This window comes from Falco cherrug, chromosome 15 (assembly GCF_023634085.1).
Source record: "Falco cherrug isolate bFalChe1 chromosome 15, bFalChe1.pri, whole genome shotgun sequence".
Taxonomy (NCBI): domain Eukaryota; kingdom Metazoa; phylum Chordata; class Aves; order Falconiformes; family Falconidae; genus Falco; species Falco cherrug.
The window spans coordinates 2,366,015-2,388,471 of NC_073711.1; the positions used below are offsets into that span (position 1 = coordinate 2,366,015).

The 22,457-nt window shown below is 48.2% G+C and overlaps 1 protein-coding gene across 2 annotated transcripts in view; it reads left to right on the plus strand.

Moving 5' to 3' along the window:
- The window catches only part of ARHGEF9 (Cdc42 guanine nucleotide exchange factor 9), a 221,546-nt gene that overhangs the window by 11,377 nt on the left and 187,712 nt on the right, over positions 1-22,457 (plus strand). For both annotated transcript variants that reach the window (XM_055727375.1, XM_055727376.1), the window contains exon 2: positions 16,454-19,188. In XM_055727375.1, the coding sequence (XP_055583350.1) occupies positions 16,522-19,188 (2,667 nt within the window). In that variant the 5' untranslated portion in view covers positions 16,454-16,521. The remainder of the gene's footprint in view (positions 1-16,453; positions 19,189-22,457) is intronic.

Consider the following 22,457-nt stretch of genomic DNA (forward strand, 5'->3'; position numbering starts at 1 on the left):
TACTGCAAGATGCTGCAGGATAACTCCATGGATCTGTGCAGTGCTATAGCCAGGGGTCACAGACCTGATTGCTAGATACTCCTTGCGGTGCTGTTCAGAAAAGCAAAAGTGTTGCGTGTCTCCTTTCAAACACACTCACAGAAGGAGGTGCAACTTTTGCTGGGAGCAGGAAAGAGCCACAGATTTAGCTATGAAGTTGTCTTTGGAGACCAGGTCTGTCTGAATGGTCGTGTTGGAGAAACCCCTCCGTGCTGCATTTCCCTGGTTCTCTATATATCTTCTGCTGCATGAGGATAAATACATTGCAGGAATGAATATTGAGAACCCTAATTTGAGTTTAGTTTAGGCACCTAAATACTTGTTTGAGCCTGTAAAGTGGGAAATCTGATTTTTATGCTAAAGATTCAGCTCTCCTCCCTGGCAGCTGGGACACGGCTGGGTAGGAGCTGTGGTTAGGGGTGTGTGAGATGGATGGGCTGTGAGCATTTCCTGCGTGTGCGAAAGGGTTTCTAGGGAAGTAGCAATCTGGGATAAGACCTTCCACAAAGAGTTCAGCAAAGTACCCTTTGGAGCCCTGTGCTGGTCTGCTCTTTCGTTCTGTTGCTGGTAACAAGCTGGGGTTCAGCCTCATGCAGCTTAAATGGTGATTTCTAGCTGTAAGGGTAGGGGGAGACCATGCTTGGAGCTGGATAAATGACAGCCAGTTTTGGCCTGGAGGCTGTGGAGCTGCATTGCTGTAGTGGTGGGTCAGAACTTCATATCAGCATATAACCCCGCTCCCAAATCAGATGCTTAATTCGTTTATATCTTCCATTGCCCCTTCTCTGCTATTGCATCCAGCTGCCGTTGAGGCTGGGGAAGCAGGGAGTCAGAGGAGGTGTGGTTTGGGAGGAAAGTTCAGCACAGTCTTCTTTCGGGGTTGAAAACAAACTGAACAAGGGCATATGCCTTTGACGTGAGGATGAAAAAGATTGGTTTTAATTGGGTAGATGGGTGCTTCTCTTGCTGCCTCATTCCTGACTTCCCTGGACCTGTTTTTGTCACCCGTGGGGGCCGTGGGGCAGAGTGGTCGCTGCTTGATGTACATTTCTGTATCCATGCCCTCAGCTGATGCTGTCAGGACCAAAGCATTCACCTGCTCGTGTGCCAGGTTGCTCTTTGCAACCCTTCCCGATTGCCACGTATTTCAGGGAGATTATTTTTGGCATGCTGGCTGTGTTGGGTTTCTCGATTTTCTTGCTGTGAGTAGTTGTGAAATAGCGGCTGTTCTGCTGATGCCAGCAATGGCTTCCCTGCCGTCTGCTGGGGCTGTCGCTCTCGTTTGCACACTCCTATGGACAGGAGGGAGCATGTCTTTAGAGACAGACAAGAAAAAGTCCAGGAACGATTAAAGATAGAAGATCCCTTTAGCTTCTGTGAGAATTGAGTTTTGCTTGGATTTTCTGCTGGACAAGCCCATATTCTTAAACGCTTTTTCTTAAGCGCTGCTTTTGTCTCCTCTGAAGGAAGAAGGGGTCACTTTTTCCATGCCACTGACGTGAATGGTGAATCACAGGGTTTGTGGGAAGGTGCTGTTACTGGGATCAGTAACCTGTCAAAATATTTGCCATCTGCATCTCCAGAATGCCACAGGCACTTTGCAGCCCTTGTGCCAAACGGTTGGGTATGACTACGGTTCAGAGTGCTCTTTCGATGCGTCTCAAGTGCGATAGACAGGAAGGACTGACTCCTTAAAGATTTTTATTTCGAGGGAGGGATATAGCCTATGTATGGGAGAGCCCGTTCATTTTACTACAGGAAGGAAATGTGTCAGCACGTAGCAAAGATCCAGCATATAGCCTGTAAGCCAAGGTGATTTTGCCTTGGTACTGAGTACTAGCTCCAGCCAAATAAAAGACACAACGCTGGAATAACATCCAGAAAACTCAGCAGGTTTTGCAAACCCTGGCAGCGTTTGCTGCCCTGCCTGTGCAGGCAGGTTGAGCACCAGCGTGGGAGTTCCTGCAGCTTTTGCACCAGCTGAGCAGGGTTTGAGCCTCATGGTTGAGAAGACAGGAGCTAGTGTGCCTTGACTCGCTGTGAGCTGGTCCTGTGCCTCCAACAGGGCGCACGTCCTTGCAGAAATGGATATTCTTGTCTTTTCCAAGTTGTGCTACTGTATTTGCAGTCTGATGCCCAGCCTGCTGTTGCCTGCTGCTGTGAAGGTCTAGGGTTTTCCAGAGCTGTGGCAAGGGTATTGCTGCTGCTCGGTGTTAGCTAAGCACTGTAACATATAAAAAAAATTAGGTTTGTGTGACGTGAGCTAGCAAATCAGCACGTTGGTTTTTGTGTGTGATAGCAATATTTGTATATCCATGCGGTGCAGTTTCCTGCAAAAACTAGATGTTGCCTGCATGTGTTGCCAAACGTTTTTGTGCTTTTAAAGCATGGGTGAAGATGTAGGTGTGCTGGGCTCATCCTTGGAGGTGGGGAGATGTACCTTCAGAGGGGATGCAATGAGCGCGTTCAGAGTGACTGGTCCTGTGCTTTCCTGTTTATGTGTTTGTCCCTTGCCACCTGTAGCAATAAATTCACTTGCTGTTCAAAAGGAGTGACTGGAGAGACTTCGTGGAACATAGAAAAAGGGGAAATGAAAAGATGCCTAATACTGGGAACAAAATCCTCAGCTCCTTGTAAAAAAGATTCAGGCTTTGTTCCATAAGTGGTGATAAAGGCAACCTTTAGCTGCTCCTGCTCAGCTGGGTTTTTTAATCCTAAAAAAGGGATAAGAGTATTGTTGAGGAGGGCAGAGTGGGGAGGCAGAGGAGATGTGACCATGTCGCCACCTGTGTGTGTACAGCCTCATCCTGGCGGCTGGGGTGCATGGCAGGGGCACAGCCAAAAGATCAAAAAGCTCATCAGTAATGATGCTAATTGAATCTGATGTGGCTTCCCTATGTTCAGAGCTGGCTGCTGCTGCTGTCGCCCCGTGGAGTGTGACTGGCTCGAGCGGGGCCCTGGTGCATGAGGAATGCGAGCTGACAGCCCTTTTTGCAGGGAAAAGCCACACTGGTGAGACCATGCAGTGGTCCAGACGGGGGATGCACAAACGGTGCCTGCTTAAAAGCTGCTTGTTTGGTTTGGTATCTGTATGGGGTCAGCAGGGCAGGCTTGCACTGACAAATGAAGGTTTTGAAGTCTTGGGTTATAAGATGTGCATGCAGGGACCAGCTCTGGCTGAGCTGGGCTGTGTGAACATGGGATAACATGTATGGCAACAGCAGCATTGTCACGGCAGCTGGGTTCCAAACATCACCCACCCATCGATATTTTTCGGCAAACACATCACGGTGTGCACCAGTCTGGGCTAGCCGTGTGCTCCTGGCTAGCGTGTAATGGCTCTGGATGCAAATAAGGTTTATTTTTTGTTGTTCCTGTTGAGGGGGGAAGGCAGGAGAGAGGTGTCTGCATGTCTAGGAGGCACTTGTGACTTTTGAGGGTTCTGGGTCTGGGCTGGGCATGCCTGGATGAGACAATAGCCCTGCCCTGTGAGGGAAAAGTAAGGTGCAGGTGGGTGTCAGACCCCTGAAAGCTCTGTGTCTCTCTGGGTGAAAAGCCCCAGCCAGAGCACAGCCCAGGCACCCAGCCGTTATGGTGTTCTTCTAGAAACACAAGATTAGGTTTTTCACATGCCTAAAAGCGATTTTGTGCAAGGCCACCTGCCTTCCCAAGTTGGATATCCTGGAACGCAGCGGTAGCCAAATGCACAGCAGGTGTCATTGGCCTGTTTAGAACATCAAACCTTGAAATACCCAGGAATTGGGTTGATTTTACTCAAAAGCAGTACAGAATACTCCTAAAGCAATCATTTGCTGTTGAAGGCAGAGACCCTTGTACATCTGGTACCCTGGGCTCCAATCTGAGGCTTGACACCAATTTCAGAGCATGATAAGGCTGTACATCACCTTTTAGTCCAAAGGCTTTGTTTGATGAATTAGATTTTCTATAATGTGGTGCTTGGGGAATTCAGAGCAAACCAGCCACCAACCATTCAGTCCTGTGCTGTTGTGTTTGTAGGAGGTGGTGGTGGTGGCTGCAGTTTGCTGTACTGTAAGGCAAGGCTGTGTGGCAGGTTTGTTCCTAGCAGCCTGTTTATGAGAGCGGGGAGCAGCCCCCCCAGCCCGCGTCGTTGCCTTTCCATTTCCCTCCTTTGGCCTGGTGATGTGTTTGGCCTGTTTTGATGGAGAAACCTGAAAGAAGTGATGGTTCCTGTTCAGACTGCTCTAAGGAAAGAAGTACAGGGGAAATCGCACCCATATAGCTGCCTAAAAAGAATAGGTTGCTTGATATCTGTCTGGAGATAGACATAGGGCTTGAAGGGAGGCAGTTAAGTACGTGAGATGACCTTTGATGTCACCAGGGCAATGTAAAGGCGTTGCTGAGTAAGATGCTGAAATATTCTTGGAAATGTTTGAGCAGAACCAGTTGCTGCATGTGCTCCTGGTCTTTGCATGTGAATTTGGGGCTGTCACTGGCACCGAGCTCTTTGTTTCTGATCCTGAGCTGAATGTGCTGAACATACATTAACACAGAAACATGGTTTGCGAGGTCTGTAACTATGGCAATGTATCTATAAATGTGACCCTCCGCACCTAATTTCAATATTGGCATCAGTGAGCTGCCTTGTAAGTGGCACTTATTTTTTCTAGTAGTAATTCCATGTCAAAGAGGAAATATAAATAAACTCCCCAAACAAAAGAAGCAAGGAAAAAATAATTCTTTCAAACATTTGAGCAGGAACAATAGGGTAGGATATGCACTCTCTGGGGAGAGCTAATGGCTGAAACCGATAGGAGCACAGTGCCTGCCTTACTCTGCTTTGTAACTAGCACAAACCTTTGCTCAACTGAAGATTATTTATAGCAAATGTTATGGCAGAAGCATGTGTGACCTGTAGGCTCCCTGCTAGGGAAGAGCTTTCCTGTACTGTCTCTGGGATACAATAGACAATTATTTAGACACTATCTTTGTCTCAAGATATAAACAATTAAATGCTGGCTACTGATTTCTGTTCTTATGTTAAGGCTATGGGCAGCCAAACTTTTTTACTTAAGAAGTTTTGGAGAAGGAAAGGATTTTTAAGGAGTTGATTGTAGAGAAATGTCACAGCTATAAAGTTCCTAAGGTGTCTCTACTAAATTGACTAATTGGGAATGCAGAGTAATGTCACAAGCATCACAAAGTTGTTGCCTCCCAGCATCCTCACAAAGGATGGCAGCCAGCAGCGTGATGTTGTCCATCTGACATTAATGGGGCGTGTATGGGTGTAGACCCCTGAATCTGCCTGTACTGATGCCTTTTAGCTCATCACTGTGGTATTAGAGTACCTGCATCTGCTACTGGATGGTAATTAAATGTTCTTATATATAATTAACTACTTTCAACTGACTGCTGAACAGCTTAACTACATGTAACAGCAGATATTTCTGTATTATAATGGCAGCTGTTGGTGCCAAATACCTGAGAAGATGGGGGAAACAGCTATTGTGCATCAAAACATAACCTTGTTGTGGAAGGTGACTACTTTCTCAGGCTCCCTCATTTTGTTGGGGATCCCTGTGCATCCTGGGTGTCAACAATGAAAGTATCCTTTTGGATCTGTTCAGTACACACCTTAGTTTTATTTTCTGAAGAGCAAAATAATTCAGAATTGCAAAAAAGGGTGTATGAAAATATGAAGGAGCACGCAAGGGGTAGTGCTACCACAAACACAATGTCAGTTAAATGGGCAAAGGGTGATTCTCATCTGCAATTCATGGGTCTGCTGCCTGAGTCTGCAGGAACATTCAGCAACAGGTACAGTGCCAAAGCCTTCTGGGCTCTGTGCAGGGCCTTGCTCTGAAATTCAGCTTCAGGAGGAGCTAATCTGTTGGCATCTTCATCTTTTGATTCCAATTAACGTGGGCTTTTATACCTCTGTGTTTTCTTCTTGAGTTTCTCCTGCTCAGCTTTGTGTGAGGAGCTAGATGATGGCGCTCTCCCCTTTTCTGTGCAGGTGCTGCATATATAAAGCTGTTGCTGGCTTGGTGGAAGGTTTTAGGGCTCAGTGTGATGCAGAGCCAAGTGCTGGTACCCCCGTAAGCGGCCTGGCACGTCTCTGCACCGTCACACCATTTCATCAGGCCCACCAAGCCCCGAGTGCGTGTGGTGAGCTGGTCACTGCCCTGGCAGCACCAGCACAAGTCCAGTTTTATCTGACAGATGCAGTTGAGCAACGCTGTCTCTCCCTTGGCCGCAGGCAAGATGAATCTCCTGCTCTAATTTCATTGTGTTTAGCCATTGCACAAACTAAAGCTCCCTGAAATGGGAAGGAAGTAATGTTTAAATTATACATGAGTGAACTGATTTACTCAAACCGAAGTTTTGAGTTCCGTCCGTATGAGTACAGGGATGGAGCTATCTGTCTGTGCATCCGTCCGTCTGCCCAGTGAGTACTGAATTAACAGAAACACAAATGCAGATCCAGTACTGTAAAAGCTTTGGCTTAAACCAGTGAAAACTGTGTGGGGCAGATGTGTGGCAGCATGTGTTTGCTGGGTGTTAACTTGTCTGGTAGGTTGCCCTTGGTGCTGGAGTGAGACATTGCTGTGGATTCCCTTCTGCCACTGTTTCGGTAAGGTCTGTCCACTCCCAGCTGAAAAGGGAATCAAACTGCTCTCCTGTCTGCCTCCTGCTCCTAATGAGGGAGTTTAATTTCCTGCATAACGTATTTTGCAGAGCATGTAAAGTGCTGGTTAAATTCTATGGTTGCTTCCTATGGGCACTCGCTCAGCGCTCCTCGGGGAGCCCAGCACCGGAAAGCCATAACTGGCGCTTGCTAATGGTCTGGAGATCCCTTTTGCAGATGTTTCACCCGAGTCTCTTCTCTGTGCTCCTTCCACCTCTATTTAAAAAAATTAATATGCAAGCTGCAGTACTGCTGTGCATGGCCCAAGCACAGCAGCAAACTGTCCTTCTTGTCCTGTAAACAGGAGATGCTGAATTTTTGTAAGGGCTGCAGCAGTTCATGCTGCGGATGGCTGTGAGCTGGGGATCTGCTGCAAGGGTCTGCCAGGTGGGCAGGGGCTCGGGCGTGGGTGCTCCTGCCTGCATCCTCTGGGTGTGCGCTGTGGAAGCGGGAGTGCAGCTTTGCGGTTGGTCCTGCGAAGCGGCACTGAGGCAGGGCGAAACGTCTGTGGAGACGTAAACAGAAACGGGGAGAAGTCATGATTCTCTCCCTATTTATTTGACCTAAACACACTGAAGTAACTGTACCCTCATGAAAGAGATAATTTCCTGATGCTGGAGAGCTTAACATCTGTTTCCTCCCATTTTTTTTCGGTGGTAGAACATGGTAACGGAAGAACTGGCGGGGTTTTCTTTCCTCTTTTTCTTTTGTATAGCAAGAGGCGCTGCATGCTTGGGCTAAATACGCTCTCCGAGAGCAGACAGGTTTCTCTCAAGGGTTATATGATCATTTGTTCTCTATTTTCTCTCCTTCCTGCCTCCCCCCGCCCCTCCTGGAGAGGAGCGGATACACCGAAGCCCAGGCAGGACTTCCTTAGCTCAGCCATGCCTTCTGGCAGGCTGCGCCGCGTGCCCTCTCCCCATCACCCCCCTTCCCCGAAAAACAATGGCCAAAGGCTCCTTCTTGTTTGTTATTTTGGATCCCGCAGAGGAAGAGCTGAGTGGAAGATTGTGTCCCTAGGGGCCCTCGGTGCATTCCAGCTCCAGCTGCCGCCTTGCAAGGCTGCCGGTGCCTTTGCTGCGCCATCCCCAGGCCTTTAGCACAAATCAGCAGCACTGTGTGGTGCTGGGGGTGGCTGATGGGTTTTGAAGCAAATTTAGCGTGGCCGAAAGGTGAGAGAAGGGGATGGAGAGCCTCGGAGGAGTATCTGGAGTCATTGCTCTGCGGCAAGAACAGATCCCATCCTTTGAACATCCAGCACAGCACAGGTAGTTGTGGTTGCCAAGAGGAGCTGGGCTTTTGTGTCAAGTATTTCTGACGTGGCTTGAGCCCTCTTGTTATGCTACTAGTATGTTCTTAGTAGTTGGGGTGTAGTGAGCCTCAGACCTCCCGTCTCCATGGCTCCAAAACCATAGAGGTCAACGTCGGGTCTCTCCAGGTGCCAGAGGCTCTGTGGTGGGGAGCACATTTCTCACGTGTGATCCTGTCTGGGCAGCCCTAGGGGCTGCTGCACCACCAATTTCCTCTTTGATCTCTTCAAAGGCTTGTTGCTCTTCAGGGCCCCAGCCAAAATAGTTCTTTCAGGTCACTTGATAAGAGGGGATTTACAAGTTGACTGTAACCTGGAATATGCATTCTCCAGAATCCCACAATGCCCAGGGATCATAGAATTGTATAATGGCTTGGGTTGAAAGGGACCTTAAAGACCATCTAGTTCCAACCCCCTGCCATGGGCAGGGACACCTTCCTCTGGACCAGGTTGCTCCCAGCCCCATCCAGCTTGGCCTTGGACACCGCCAGGGATGGGGCACCCACAGCTGCTCTGGGCAGCCTGGGCCAGTGTCTCACCACCCTCATGGTGAAGAATTTCTGCCTTGTATCTGATGCAAATCGACCCTCTTTCAGTTTAAAGCTGTTGCACCTTGTACTGTCACTACAGGCCTTTGTAGAAAGTCCCTCCCCAGCTTTCTTGTCAGCCCCTTTATGTACTGGCAGGCTGCTTTATGGTCTGCCTGGAGCCTTCTCTTCTCCAGGCTGAACCACCCCAACTCTCCCAGCCTGTCTTCCTGGGAGAGGTGCTCCAGCGCTCTGATCACCTTCATGGCCTCCTCTGGACTCGCTCCAACAGGTCTGTGTCCTTCTCATGTTGGGGGCCCCAGAGCTGGATGCAGCACTGCAGGTGGGGTCTCAGGAGAGCAGAGCAGAGGGTGGAGAATCACCTCCTCACCCTGCTGGCCACGCTGCTTTTGATGCAGCCCAGATCTGGTTGGCTTTCTGGGCTGCATGTGCATGTTGCTGGGTCACATTGAGCTTCTCATCCACCAGCATCCCCAAGCCCTTCTCCTCAGTCCATTCTCCGCCCAGCCTGTCTTTGTGCTTGGGATTGCCCCAACCCATGTGCAGGACCTTGCACTTGGCCTTGTTGAACTTCATGAGGTTCACATGGGCCCGTCTCCCCCGAGTCAAGGTCCCTCTGGATGCCATCCCTGCCCTCTGGGGTGTTGACCGCACCACTCAGCTTGGTGTCGTTGGCAAACTTGCTGAGGGTGCGCTCAACCCCACTGTCCATGTTGCTGACAAAGCTGTTAAATAGCACTGGTGCCAGTGCTGACCCCTGAGGAGCACCACTTGTCTCCACTTGAACTTTGAGCCCTTGACCGCAACCCTTTGAGTGTGACCATCCCGCCTATTCCTTACCCACTGAGTGGTCCATCCATCAAATCCATGTCTCTCCAATTTAGAGACAAGGATGTCATGTGGAACAGTGTCAAATACTTTGCACAAGTCCAGGTAGATGATGTCAATTGCTCTTTATCCACCAACACCAAAACCCCATTGTAGAGGGCCACCAAGTCTGTCAGGCATGATTTGCCCTTAGTGAAGCCATGTGGGCTGTCACCAGTCACCTCCTTATTTTCCATGTGCCTTAGCATAGTTCCAAGGAGGGTCTGCTCCATGATCTCTCCAGGCACGAGGGTGAGGCTGACTAGCCTGTATGGATACCTAGGTTTTGTTTTGTTGATGGTTGGGGACATGGGTGTTACCTTATTGAGCACATCTTTTGGGATGTACACCCCACCACCCAGAGATCAATCACCTTGGAGCATGATGATGTTGGAGGATTATTCCAGTGAGGATGTGGCAGTGTTAGGTTTACACTTGGACTCAGTGATCTTAAAAGTCTTTTCCAACCTAAACGATTCTATGTTTCTGTCATTCTGTGTTCTCATGTGGCATTCCCAATTAGTTGTTTAACCTTATGAACAATAATAAAAACCATTCTCACAGTGTGCGCTGGTACGAGCAGTCAGATTACACCAGGATATGCAAGGAACTGAAAGGCTGTTACAGCAAGGCTATAAAGACCTGTCTGGAGGAGGGGAAGGGGTCGGTTCTATTCTTACCTGCCTCCACAAAGTGTGTTTTGGCAGAAAAGGGGGTAATTGCTGACTTTCTCTATGAGATGGTTCTCAAGAGTACTGGGACAGCAGCAGGCTGGGACCCAAATACTAGGTTAGGCTCAAGGCCAGTGCTTTTACTGTAGCTCTCTCAGGCAAAGCAAAACAGAGTGATAGACAACAAAACAAACAGCAAAAATTGAGAAGTCGTTAACAATTCTTGGAGTTTATTGTACAAAAAAAGGGATCAAGTACTGGAACGTGTGAGGAAATAATGTATGTCAGCTTCCAAAGTAAATATGCCAGCACCACGATCCACTGCAACCAACCAAGTAGCTGCACAGGTGGAACAGCTAGCTGTGCCATCTAGCACGCCCCAGTCACATCTGTTATTATCCTGAGCGACTTGAGCTCCGTGGCGGGTGCCAGGAGGGCCATGGTTAACCCTGGTAGGCTGCTGAGCAACACATGGCTGCTTGCTCCTGGCCCGGCAACCCCCAGCCCCCGGCGGGATGGGGGAAGCAGAAAAGAAGAATGAAAGCAAGAAGACTCGGGGTTTGGGATAAAGATTGTTTAATAAACAGAGAAGTGGAAGAAGAGGGAAAGAAAACAGAACAAGCAATGGGAAGGCAATCCCTCACCACCTCCCACAGGTAAAGTGGTGCCTGGCCAGTTCCTGAGCAAAAGATGGCTAGCCTCTCTAAACCCCCTTCTTCCTTTTTATTGCTGAGTATGGCATTATATGGCATGAAATATCTCTCTGGTTAGTTCGGATCATCTCCCTGGTTGTGCACCTCCAGTCTATTCACTGAGCGGGCAGAGCGAGAAACAGAGGTGGCTTTGACACTGTGCAAGCACTGCTCAGCAATACCTAAACTATTAGTATTACCAGCACTGTTTTGATCACAAATCAAAACCACTGCACCATACAAGCTGCTATGAATAAAATTAACTCCATTCCAGCCAGTCCCAGTACACTGGGAAGGAGGTAGTTCTGCCCACCCCAGCCCTTTCCTCCTGCCGTGTGGCTTGTGTGTTCCTGTGGCTCCTTGGGTGAAACCCAAAGTCAACGTTCCTTCTGTTTTGTTGTTTTCTCCTCTAGCTCTGCTCACACCCATAAATGCTCCCCTTGATGGGAGGCCAGGCAAGCAAAGCTCCAGCTGCAGTGACAGGAGCAGCCGGTGGCAGCGGGGAGCTGTGCTGGGCTGGGATATTCCCCGGCCTCGCTGCCTGCCTGGCTGGAGGCTCGAGCACTCCCTTGTCAGTCTGCTCTGCTAAAGAAAATTGCCTCCTGGTCAGAGGTCTGATGCCAAAGCGGTGCAAAACAAGCTTGGATTTATAGCTGTGTACTGCGTCTGAGTGTGGGTGAAATTATTCCTCTGCAAAGATGTTTCCCAAAACATCTTCTGTGTTCCCTGAAATTTGCCTCTGAGGGGTTGTGGTTCAGTTGTGTTTTAATGTTCCTGTGGCTGCGAGGGGCCTTCCAAAATACTGAAGCCTGTGAACTCCACTGTAGGTCCCCTTTTGTGACAGAGGTCCCAACTGTCCAGCATTTTTGGTGTTTTTTCTAGGTAGGGGCAGCTTTACAGCACTAAATATTTTAAAAAAACCCAAAGTTTGGCTAGTTGCCTGAAAACTGCAGTGATCTGAGGTAGCTTTCAGGAACTGTGTGGTGCGAGCCTTGCAAACAGCCTGAACTGTGTGGTGTTACAGGAATGGTTTCTTTCCATCATTGTGACCTCTTGAGAAAGCTCATCTCAGGCTGGATGAGACCTTCCTTGCTAGCGGGTCTTGCTACCCCGTTGCCTTTGGTAGGCACGTGGACACCCTTATTTTGCTATGGTTGTGGATAAGTCTTGTAAACTTACCAGGGGCCAGTGCAGAAGAACAAGGCTGCCCAAGGAAAGCGTCCATCCCTGAGTGGTGGCTTGTGACAGCCCCAATTGCTGGGGCCTGCTTCAGTGTCCTTAACAGTCTGTGAGAACGGTTGACTTCAGTGGTGTTACCTGGGCCCGTGGTGTTATTTCTGCTCTTGTATCTGTCTGCTCAATGACACTTAAAAGGAGCAAAATTGCTATTACTCCCACCTGTGTCATTCAAGAAGAGCCTTGTTGCCAAGGAAATGTTACGCAATCATGAATGAGATACAAAGTACCTAGTTCTTTCTTAAAGATTTAGATAATGCAAGAAAAATGGAAAGAATTTGGAGGGGGGATCATGACCATAGATACTGATGTTTGTGTAACACAGCTGGTGCCATATGCTTGGGATTTTGTGCAATCCTAACTTATTTGTCCACCTCCGTGACCTGGGAAGGGAAGGTGAATTTTCCGAATGAAGCGCTGCTGCTTGTGGGACAAGAAGAATAACAGGGTCTTGTACAGAGGGCAGGGTAGGGACCAGTGTAGCTCCTGTAAGTTGGAGCAGTTTTCAATGTATGATTGATAGCTGTGGTTTTATGAAACCATTTTCCTTGCCCTGTGCGGTGTTGTGTGTTTTGTAGACCAAATGCACCAGCCACAGCCACCTGGCTGAGCCACCCGCCTGGGCATGAGGTATTTCAGAGGGCAGTGGAAGAGGTGTAAGGTAATTGCATTACCTCATGTTTTCTGTGGTTAAAAGTCCCGCACACCGGAACAGTAGTTGCAGCTTAGCTGCTAGGTGGTAACTTGCTATGACTTGATATCTGCAACTGCGCCTGCAGCCCAAGGAGAGGAAAAATAAGAAGGCGGTTGACTAACTGTTGTAGTTTTCTGGCTAATAGGTGTTCTCAAAAATATGTTCAGTGTTTTTTCAAAAAATCCTTCTCTGGCACCCCAGAAAGATGAGTGATGGTTCATCAGATACTCTCACAGCTGTTCTTCTTCATGCTCAGATTTTATTTTGTCATTATGGGCCTAATGCCCCTGAGCTTGTGTGGTTTGGTTGATAAAGCCATCTTTTCTCTATTTGGCTTATTTGTAGAATTGGTTTCCCACAAGCATGCTGCTGTTGTGTGTTTGCACAGTGGTGGACACTTGATGTCGGCGGCTGTATCAGCTGATGGAGCATAGCAGATTTTGGCACCCAGTCGGGGAAGGCTGAGTGAAGCCGGCTGAAATTTGTTCAAATGCAGAGAGTTTGCCCAGGTGCTGGGAGGCTTTGCTGTGGGTGAGGCAGTGCCAGTCCTCGGGCTGGAGCTGTTTCGGGTGACAGTGCTGGGACCGTGGGCACTAACGAAGCTATGCCATGGTGGGTTGGCTCTGCCAAGGTTAGCCAGTGATTTCAGTGTGTGCGGTCCTGCAGGCTTAATTCGTGTGAATTAGACCATAACAAGGTGCTTTTCTCACACTGAGTATTTGCTAGAAGTCAGTCAAAAGGCCTTTTAAGCAGCATGCCTGTGTCCTGCTATTCCATTTATCCCTCGGGGGAGCTTTGTGAAAGCAGCCATGATGGTTTCAGAGAGCAGGAGAGGTTTGCTGAGGATGCAGTGGGAGGGAAGGTGGAGAGGAGCCACCAAGCACTGTGCCCCTGCCTGCTTACAGTGCTCAGGTCTGGCTTCGTGGTGGTGGCTCTAATTTATGTCCAGTTTAAAGCTGCTTTAAAAAGAAAATTAATTTTTTTTTTTTTTAATTTTAAAGCCACCCCTGTGCCCTGAGTTTCTGGGTTGCGCTGCTTCTCTGGGTAGGATCTGTCTCCTGTTACAGGCTCTTTTGCTTAACACATGAGAAACAGCCTCCCTCCCCTCTCTGCTAGCATCCCTCGCAGACAAGCCTGTCGCCTTTGAATCTTCTTTCCTCATGCAGGATCCACCCAGCCAAAACCAATAAAACATAAAACCGGAAAGAGAAAACAAAAAAAACTGGGACCTTTTGTGATTTTTGTCTTTTGCTGCCAGTTGGCCGCACAACTTGAAACTGCTCAACTGCTCTTTTTTTTTCTTCTTTTTTTTCCATTCATTCAAATGTGTTACTCTTTAAGTTGCAGCAGGGATGTCTATGAACAACTTGCAGACCCAGAGCAACAGCCTGGGGACTGAGGAGCTGGTCTCCTCCTTGAGGATGTCCTCCAGATGGAGGAGCAGCCCTGCTAAACCCGTGGGTTTTGGGGGACAGAAGCTTTCTGTGGTCTCCATATGGACCCTGGGGCAGCACAACTCCCATGCCAATTTGTGCTACAGGGTGTGAGCGGTGGCAGGCGGTGCCGAGGCCCTGTGGTCTTTGCCTGGGGAAGGAGGCTCTCTGGAAGTCGTCGTGGCGAGTACGGAAGGCAGTGGGGCTGCGTACAGAGGTGGCCGAAGCCGAGCGAGGCGGCGTGGGTGGTGGGTAGCCGTGGTGCAGCAGGGCTGCGTGGGGGTGCGCCTGGCGAGGGGTGGGTGCCGGGGGCCGCCTGCCACCAGGCTGCCTGGCGCTGGGCTCGGCCGGCTCCACAGTGGCTGTGCCGTGGCCCAGAGCGGGGCAGCAGTGGCGCCGGCCCCACCTCTCTGGAAATGTGTTTAAGAAAGGGCAAGAACATCAGAGAGGTGTGAGGGGGGATAAAGACCACAGTGAGAAATGGTGCTGTGAAACCTGAGGTCAGTGAAGATGGAGGGGGAGGAGGTGCTGGAGCAGGGGGATATTCTCTGACAGGACTCATGGCCTGTGGAGGCCTCACACAGGAGCAGGTTCTCCTGACAGGAATCATGGCCTGTGGAGGCCCCATACAGGAGCAAATTCTGACAGGAATCATGGCTTGTGGAGCTTCCACACAGGAACAGGGAGGTGTTCCCTGACAGGACTCATGGCCTGTGGAGGCCTCACACAGGAGCAGGTTCTCCTGACAGGAATCATGGCCTGTGGAGTGACCACACAGGAGCAGGTTCTCCTGACAGGAATCATGGCCTGTGGAGGCCCCATACAGGAGCAAATTCTGACAGGAATCATGGCTTGTGGAGCTTCCACACAGGAACAGGGAGGTGTTCCCTGACAGGACTCATGGCCTGTGGAGGCCTCACACAGGAGCAGGTTCTCCTGACAGGAATCATGGCCTGTGGAGGCCTCACACAGGAGCAGGTTCTCCTGACAGGAATCATGGCCTGTGGAGGCCTCACACAGGAGCAGGTTCTCCTGACAGGACTCATGGCCTGTGGAGGCCTCACACAGGAGCAGGTTCTCCTGACAGGAATCATGGCCTGTGGAGCGACCACCCAGGAGCAGGGGGATGTTCCCTGACAGGAATCACAGGCCTGTGAAGGCCTCACACAGAAGCATGGGAAAAGCATGAGGAGAAGGGAGCGGCAGAGAGGAACTGTTATGCCCTGACCATACCTCTCCCAATTCCCCCTCCCCGTGTGCCCCTTGGAGGGAGGTAGAGCCATCAGGAATGAAGGAAGGAAGTTGAGCCATGGAAAAAAAGGGGTGGGTGGGAATAAGGTGGTGTGTTAGTTTTATCCTTGTTTTTCCTTATCCAAATCAGTTTTAATCGGCAATAAATCAAATTAGTTTTCCCAAAGTTTTGAATGTGACAGTAATTGGTAAGGGACCTCCATATCTTTTTATCAACCTATAACCTTTTTCATCTCACTTTTTCCTCCTGTCCTATTTGGGGAGGGGGAGTGATAGTGTGGTGGAGTGGTCACCTGGCAGCTGGCCACAATCACCATGGTTTCCGTTGTTGTTGCCTATAAGGTACTTAGAGTAGTTTTAATTCCTTTCACTTAGGGTGGAATTCATTGAGGGGAACATGTGTGTTTTGTGTAGCATTGAGTGGTGGCCAAGCAGCTTTCATTTAGCAGTCCAGTTTCAGTGAGGGATTCCTGCACTGGTGCCATAGCTATAGTAGGAAAAACTATATCCAACTCACAGAGTTGGATACTCTGTGAGTTTTCTGAAACCGTAGCATTTCAGAATTGCATTGGTTCCAGGAAAAGGCTCATCCTGACTTTTCTTTGAATGCCTGCCTAAAGAGAGACTGAACTCCTTGGGAGTATGTTGCCGGTTCCTGTCAGATGGGGCTGGTGAAGATGACAGTGACATGTGCAGGGATGCTTTACTGTAATTTCCTCTTTTCCTTTCTGTCATGTACTCTGATGTATTTAGAGTCCTAGTGGTCTGCAAAACAAATATGTGATTTATGGTATTCTGCGTATACTTTGTGGTAACTATTAATGCAGGAAATTTATTTTGTGGTCACTAAGTCTTCAGTCATTTAAATCAGATTTAAGTTGCTTTAAAATTTATATGGTTTGGGAGAAAAATTTTAGCCTCACTGAAATCAATGGCAAAACTGCCACTGCCACTGGGGTAAGAGTTGCCCTGTGATGCTTTAACAAATGTGTCTCCTAAAAAACCTTCTGCTTCTAATTGCATTCCTTTGTTCTTTTTTCCTTAAGTCTTGTGAAGAAAACAATCTGAAGACAATGCATCTGTGACCCCTGATACCAGCTTGCAAGCCAGGGCGATGGAAGTTATAGAGGGTCGCCAGCATACTGGTCCCGTGATAGCTCCCAATGGGTATGCAAACAAGATGTTCCAAGCAAACATGGAGGAAGGGAGTGGTGATGGGTTGGAGGTCTGTGGTGCTGAGCACTGCACCTCCAGCAATGCAAACCCGAATGAACAGGGGGAAGCACCCAGGTATAAGAAGACGACCAAGGGCAACCGGATCTGGAATTTTGTTAGACGAAGGAAAGGACTGTCTGCAAATAAAGGAAGACCCCAGTCCATGATTCTACTGGGAGTCACCTCTGAGGTCTCAGAGCTAAAAAAACCATCCTTCATGGACAGGGTAAGGCCATTAAAAAAGGGAAGAACCTCCAAGATGCCTAAGAATGTGGATTTGAGAGCATCTGGAGGCCAGGTTGCTTGTGACCCTGAAGAGGACCATCACGTGTGTGGGCAAAGAGCTGTCTACAGGGTTAAGAAACTGGGTGACAGTCGAAGGCCCTCCCGCCACTCATATGCGGGGTACATTGATGATTTGGATTCTTCTTTTGAAGACATAGATCTGAATATCAGCATTCCTGAAATTGATGCCAATGAAGGTAAATGTCTCAGGGATATTAGTGTCAGATTACACAGTGAAGATAATGATAGTAACTGCCACAGAATACCAGCTAGAAGGAGCGAGTCTTTGAATTTTGAAAACTTTAAGAACCCTGCAATTACAGAAGGGGACAATCAAAAGAGGTGTACTGTGCTCCCACAGGAGAGCAGAAGAGGAAGAAGCTCTGATGTCTGGAGCTATCTGAAAGGAATTTCATTAACTAGCAAAGATAATTCAAAGCTTCCAGATCAAAGGGCTGAAACCAATTTCCAGAACTTAGAAAATACAACTGATCATTCTGCTTCTTATTTTGACTTTGATACGAGATGTGAGGAGAATCTCAGCCAGCGGAAAAAATCAAACAGTGCAACCAAAGCCACTCACTTTGGGGGTGTTGTGAGATTCTTGACCAGTGTGGCTGAGGCAGCTCGGAGGCTGCGAGGCTCCTCAAGGGCATTTTCACCTGATGAGAAAAGGCCTCAGCGGAGTTTCCGAAGCTGGAGACAGGATGTTACCTCCCACAAAGAGGGCTTGGTTATCGAGAATGAGAGTACAAGGCCCTTCTGCACGGTGGGTGCATGTCTGCAGTCCCCAGATTCAGGCACATGGGATAATCTGAGCTTTGAGAGTTTGGTGGGGAAGGAGCCCATGCAGCATTGCAAAACCACAGAAGTGACACAAGACATTGGTTCCTCTGCCCTGGGCAGCGAGAATGATAGACTTAATGAAACATCACATTCTCCCTTTGGGCCAGAACCCTCCATTTCCCACCTACCAGAGCTTGCAGATGACTCTTTCACTGAGCTAAATACTAGAGACACCTCTGAGGATCTGATCAATGACTTTCCACAGGCGACTCTGACTAAACAGATTCAGGACTCAGGCAGTACTCCAGAGAAGACACAGGTCGTAGGTGGAGACCTGCCACGTACTCAAGGTCTTCCCGTGAATAATCTGGATACTGTGGACCTGGGCCATTCTTCAGCTGTGGATGGTGACTTCTCTTCAGTGACCGAGGCTCTGATCCACCTTCCACAGACATCGCTTACTAAACTTGATACCGAGGATGTGGCTTATGCTCCAGTGGTTGCTAAAGATGTGGATCCATCTCTGGCAGTGGCTCAGGAGCTTTCAAAGACAGAACTGGATATGCAGGACTTGAGAAATCCCGAGCTGCCTTTGCAAGACTTGTCTAGAGGTGAGCTGGGAATTCAGGACTCAGGCAGTACTCTGGAGAAGACACAGGTTGTGGGCAAGGACCTGCCATGTTCTCAAGATCTTCCTGTGGATAATTTGGATAGTGTGGACTTGGGCCATTCTCCAGCTGCCAATGGCAACTCTTCTGCAGTGACTGAGGCTCTGATCCACCTTCCACAGGCATTGCTGACTAAACTTGATACTGAGGACGTGGCTTATGCTCCAGTGGTTGCTAAAGACATGGATCTGTTTCCAGCAGTGGCTCAGGAGCTTTCAAAGACAGAACTGGATATGCAGGACTTGAGAAATCCTGAGCTGCCTTTGCAAGACTTGTCTAGAGGTGAGCTGGGGATTCAGGACTCAGGCAGTACTCTGGAGAAGACACAGGTTGTGGGCAAGGACCTGCCATGTTCTCAAGATCTTCCTGTGGATAATTTGGATAGTGTGGACTTGGGCCATTCTCCAGCTGCCAATGATGACTCTTCTGCAGTGACTGAGGCTCTGATCCACCTTCCACAGACAACCTTGACTGAAGAGATGCAAGACACTGGCAGTACTCTGGAGAAGACAGAGGTCATGGACAGGAACCTGCCATGTTCTCAAGGTATTCCTGTGAATAATCTAAGTGCTGTCGACCTGGACTGTTCTCCAGTTGCTGATGTTGACTTTTCTGTAGTGACTTTTTTAAAATGTTCAACAGTTAAAGGACAGGTTTTAGAGCGGACTGATTGCCGCATTAAAAAGCGTGGAACTACTTCATTTGTAGAACAAAACTCTGTAGAGATAATGGACAGAGTGGAACAGTTTAACTGTAATGACAAGTGCCGTCCGTTCCAAGTGCACGTCTCTAGAATCGTCTCCTCTGGACGGCTCAAAAATGGAAAGGTATGAGTAACTTTTGCTATAATGTTTTCAATAAGATGATGCTGTTATACATCTTAGGAAGACTGTTTGCACTTGAAAGCAATTTTATATATCTTTTATTGTGATTTTCAGTTAAGTAGACCACCATGAATGATGGCAATAGTCACAGCTTGTGTATCTGTCCCAGAGGAGTCAGTTAACTGGCATATCCCTGAGCTATTAGTGTAAACCTCCAGAGTTGCTCCTCCTAAGACTCTCTGGCCATTTGTATCAGTGCCTCTAGAAGAGGGCTGTAGCATAAATTTGTGTATTTCTAGGCACTACCTTTAATTTTTTCCCTTTCTGCATTCAGTTCATTTGAAGTAGAAACTCGTAAGAAGAGTGCTTCTGACAAATTCAGAGTTTTGAAGTGTGCAGTGGACAAATGGCATTCAGCAATTGCACTATAGCCCTTGTGTTTTCTTACCTAAAAAAATAGTAGGGGTGGTGGTCATTGATTTTTATTAGGAATGCTGGTTACAACACACTATCTAGAATACCAGTCAGAGTCCTGGCACAAAGCGCAAGAACAGGAGAAAAAAAAAAAAAAGAAAAAAAGAAGGCCTGTGTCTTGTAGAGCTCATCAGATCATTTCTCTGGCAGCAATACATGAGCTCTCTCCCTTCCCCAAACCTGTCAGAAGTTGCGGGGCCTCAACAGCTTGGTGCTGAGCCTGTAGCAGAAAGCCTTGCTAAAGGGCTGCTGCATACATAATATGAGAGAAATGCCTTCTTGATGCGACTACATGCCAAGTGGGGGTCTGGTCAGAGCTGCCTTGCATCTGTCTCTAGACAAAATGACATAGCCTTTTGGGATGTTAGGTACCCAGCCCTAAGTGAAAGGTGGGCAGTGGTGGTGGCTCTGATTATGACATTCCTGTCTGTTACAAGCAAGACTTTCAAAGCCCTTATAATTGTCAGAACATTTAAGTGGACATTGCATTTTGGACTAGGTTCAGGGTATTACAAATCTGTCTTGTCTTGTCCAGCTTAATGCTAGGAAACCTCAGAAGTCCCATGGATAAGGAAGTTATACATGTGGGATGAGAAAAGGCCTCCTCATTAACTCTCAGCCCATCACTGTAGCACCTGCATGTGTATCTCTGTGTGGAGCAGAAATCTGTGAGCGGCAGCAGTCTTACCAGCTGTGCCAGGCTCATGTCACTCTGTGCCAGCTGTGGAATCAGTATAGGTTTGTGGACAAATGATGGTAGGACGCAGGGGGAAGCCCAGCTGTTTTCTTTTGGGTTCCTGCTGATCAGCTGAGGCTGAAATGATGACTTTTTTTTTTTTTTTTTTTTAAGGTGCCAGGTAGGGAAATTGGTCGATTTGTGAAGAGACGTTCTCCTTTCCTTTTGGGCTTAGAGAGACCAGAGGTGTTACAGAGGTGATGACATTGTTCACTGTTGGAAAGGGGGTCACTAACTTCTGAGCCAAGAGGGGAAGTGTTTGAAAATTGGCAGCAGATTAGAAATGCTGGGGGAAAAGAATCTGAACAACTGACTTGCAGCTAAAATGAGCAGTACCATTGTTAGTTATTCCTGGATTTGTTTTTCTGCTCAATTTTGTGTAATACAAAAAAATAAAGACAGCTCACTGTAATTCCAGGCACTTACGAAGTAGAGTGAATAGTGGTTAGTCATTTCTTGTGGTCTCTAGAAGAAATGTTTCCAGGAGGAGCTTGAATGAGAGCGCTGTACTTTGATATTCCTTCACAAGGACCAAGCTGAAAGTGTTCTGGGCAGGACCAAGATAACAGAGGCGTGGAAGGATTGAGTGGAGCAGAGCAAAATATTGGCACTCTTTTCCCAGAGCAGCCACATCTCTACTAGCTGAGGGCAATGTCTGCATGCCCAATCGCAGAGCTCTTAGGGCAAAATCTGAGCGCTTTCCCAGGTCAGCGCTGTGAACAGGAGATGCGGTAAGTCCCTGCTCAGCTGTTGCAGCTTACAAACATTACCAAGAAACTTAAATATGGTGCTTGAGATAACTGGACAGGAAACCTCCCCCGAGTTCCCATCGAGTGTGGCGATAGCAGTATGACCTCCTGACTGCCGTGGCTTCCGGCTTCACGGAAGGCCTGCTGCCTCACTAGGCAGAAAGCAGCAGTGGGATTGAAGGGAAAGCATACAGCATGCCCTGGTTTGTAAACACCCTCTGCATCCCAGAAGCTTGGACTAGAGGTTTAGAAATGGACAGCGCTATGGCAGCAGCTTCAAACCTAGAGCGGTCAAGAGTGAGGCTAAAGGAGGGATACTCCTGGATAGGAATGGACCTAGAGAGTCTCCCAGCAGCTCCAGTAACAAATGTCCTGAGATACCCAAGGGATTTGCTTGCCTATCTCTCATCAGGGAGCGGCACTCGGAAACGTTTTACCAAAAATAAACATGCAAGAGGAGTAACTTCAGCTTGAGCGTGACAGTAGCAGTGGACTCCAGCCTCTTATTGTTTTAGGGCTAAATCCATCTCTTTGCTGGCACCTGTTCCCCAGGACAGTTGTTGGCCCTCCTGCCTCCACTCCAGGCTGTTCCGCATTAGCTGAAGGATTTGTATTTCAAGTGAAATGCTCAAACACAAGTAGGGAGAGGTGTTGCCAGGACAGGGTGCCTTGCCTTGGTCAGCTGCTGTAAGCAAGTGTTCTGCCAGTTTTAAAGTGTGCTAGCACTAGCAGGAATAGCTCAAGCAAATATTTTCCAAACAACTATATGTTGTCACACAAAAAGCACAAAAGCGATGGTTCTCACTAAGGCTCCCTGCCTGAAACTCTTAGGAGATGGTATCAGAGACTGAGGCTGGTGTAGCACAAGGGATGCTGGAGCAGGTTTTAGGGGACCTGCACATTGGTCCTAGCAGTACAGCAAATCTGTTTAGCCGTGCTCTCCTGCAATTAATGCTCCTGTTTCTTGCTTTCCTAGTCTTGCCTTTTAAAATTTTAATATCTTCGAGCAGGGGCTGAGCGATGTTATAAGCAAGTAACAGCTCAACAGGATTTGATCTTAATGCTATAAAGGAAATAGCATTGCAGCAGCGTTTAATAAGAGCAGCTGTAGAAAGGTAGAAGGCCACTTGCTTCTCAAACTGTCCCCCGGCCTACTTGCTTTCAGACCCCATCTCAATTTCTCGTTTGTTCTGGGAACTTCAGAAACCGTGGAGATAAAAACATTTTGAGCAATTGAAACAACAGGAAAGGTCAAAATAGACTGTTAATGGGAAATGAATTACTGATCTCACCGTTCACACTGCTGCAATGCT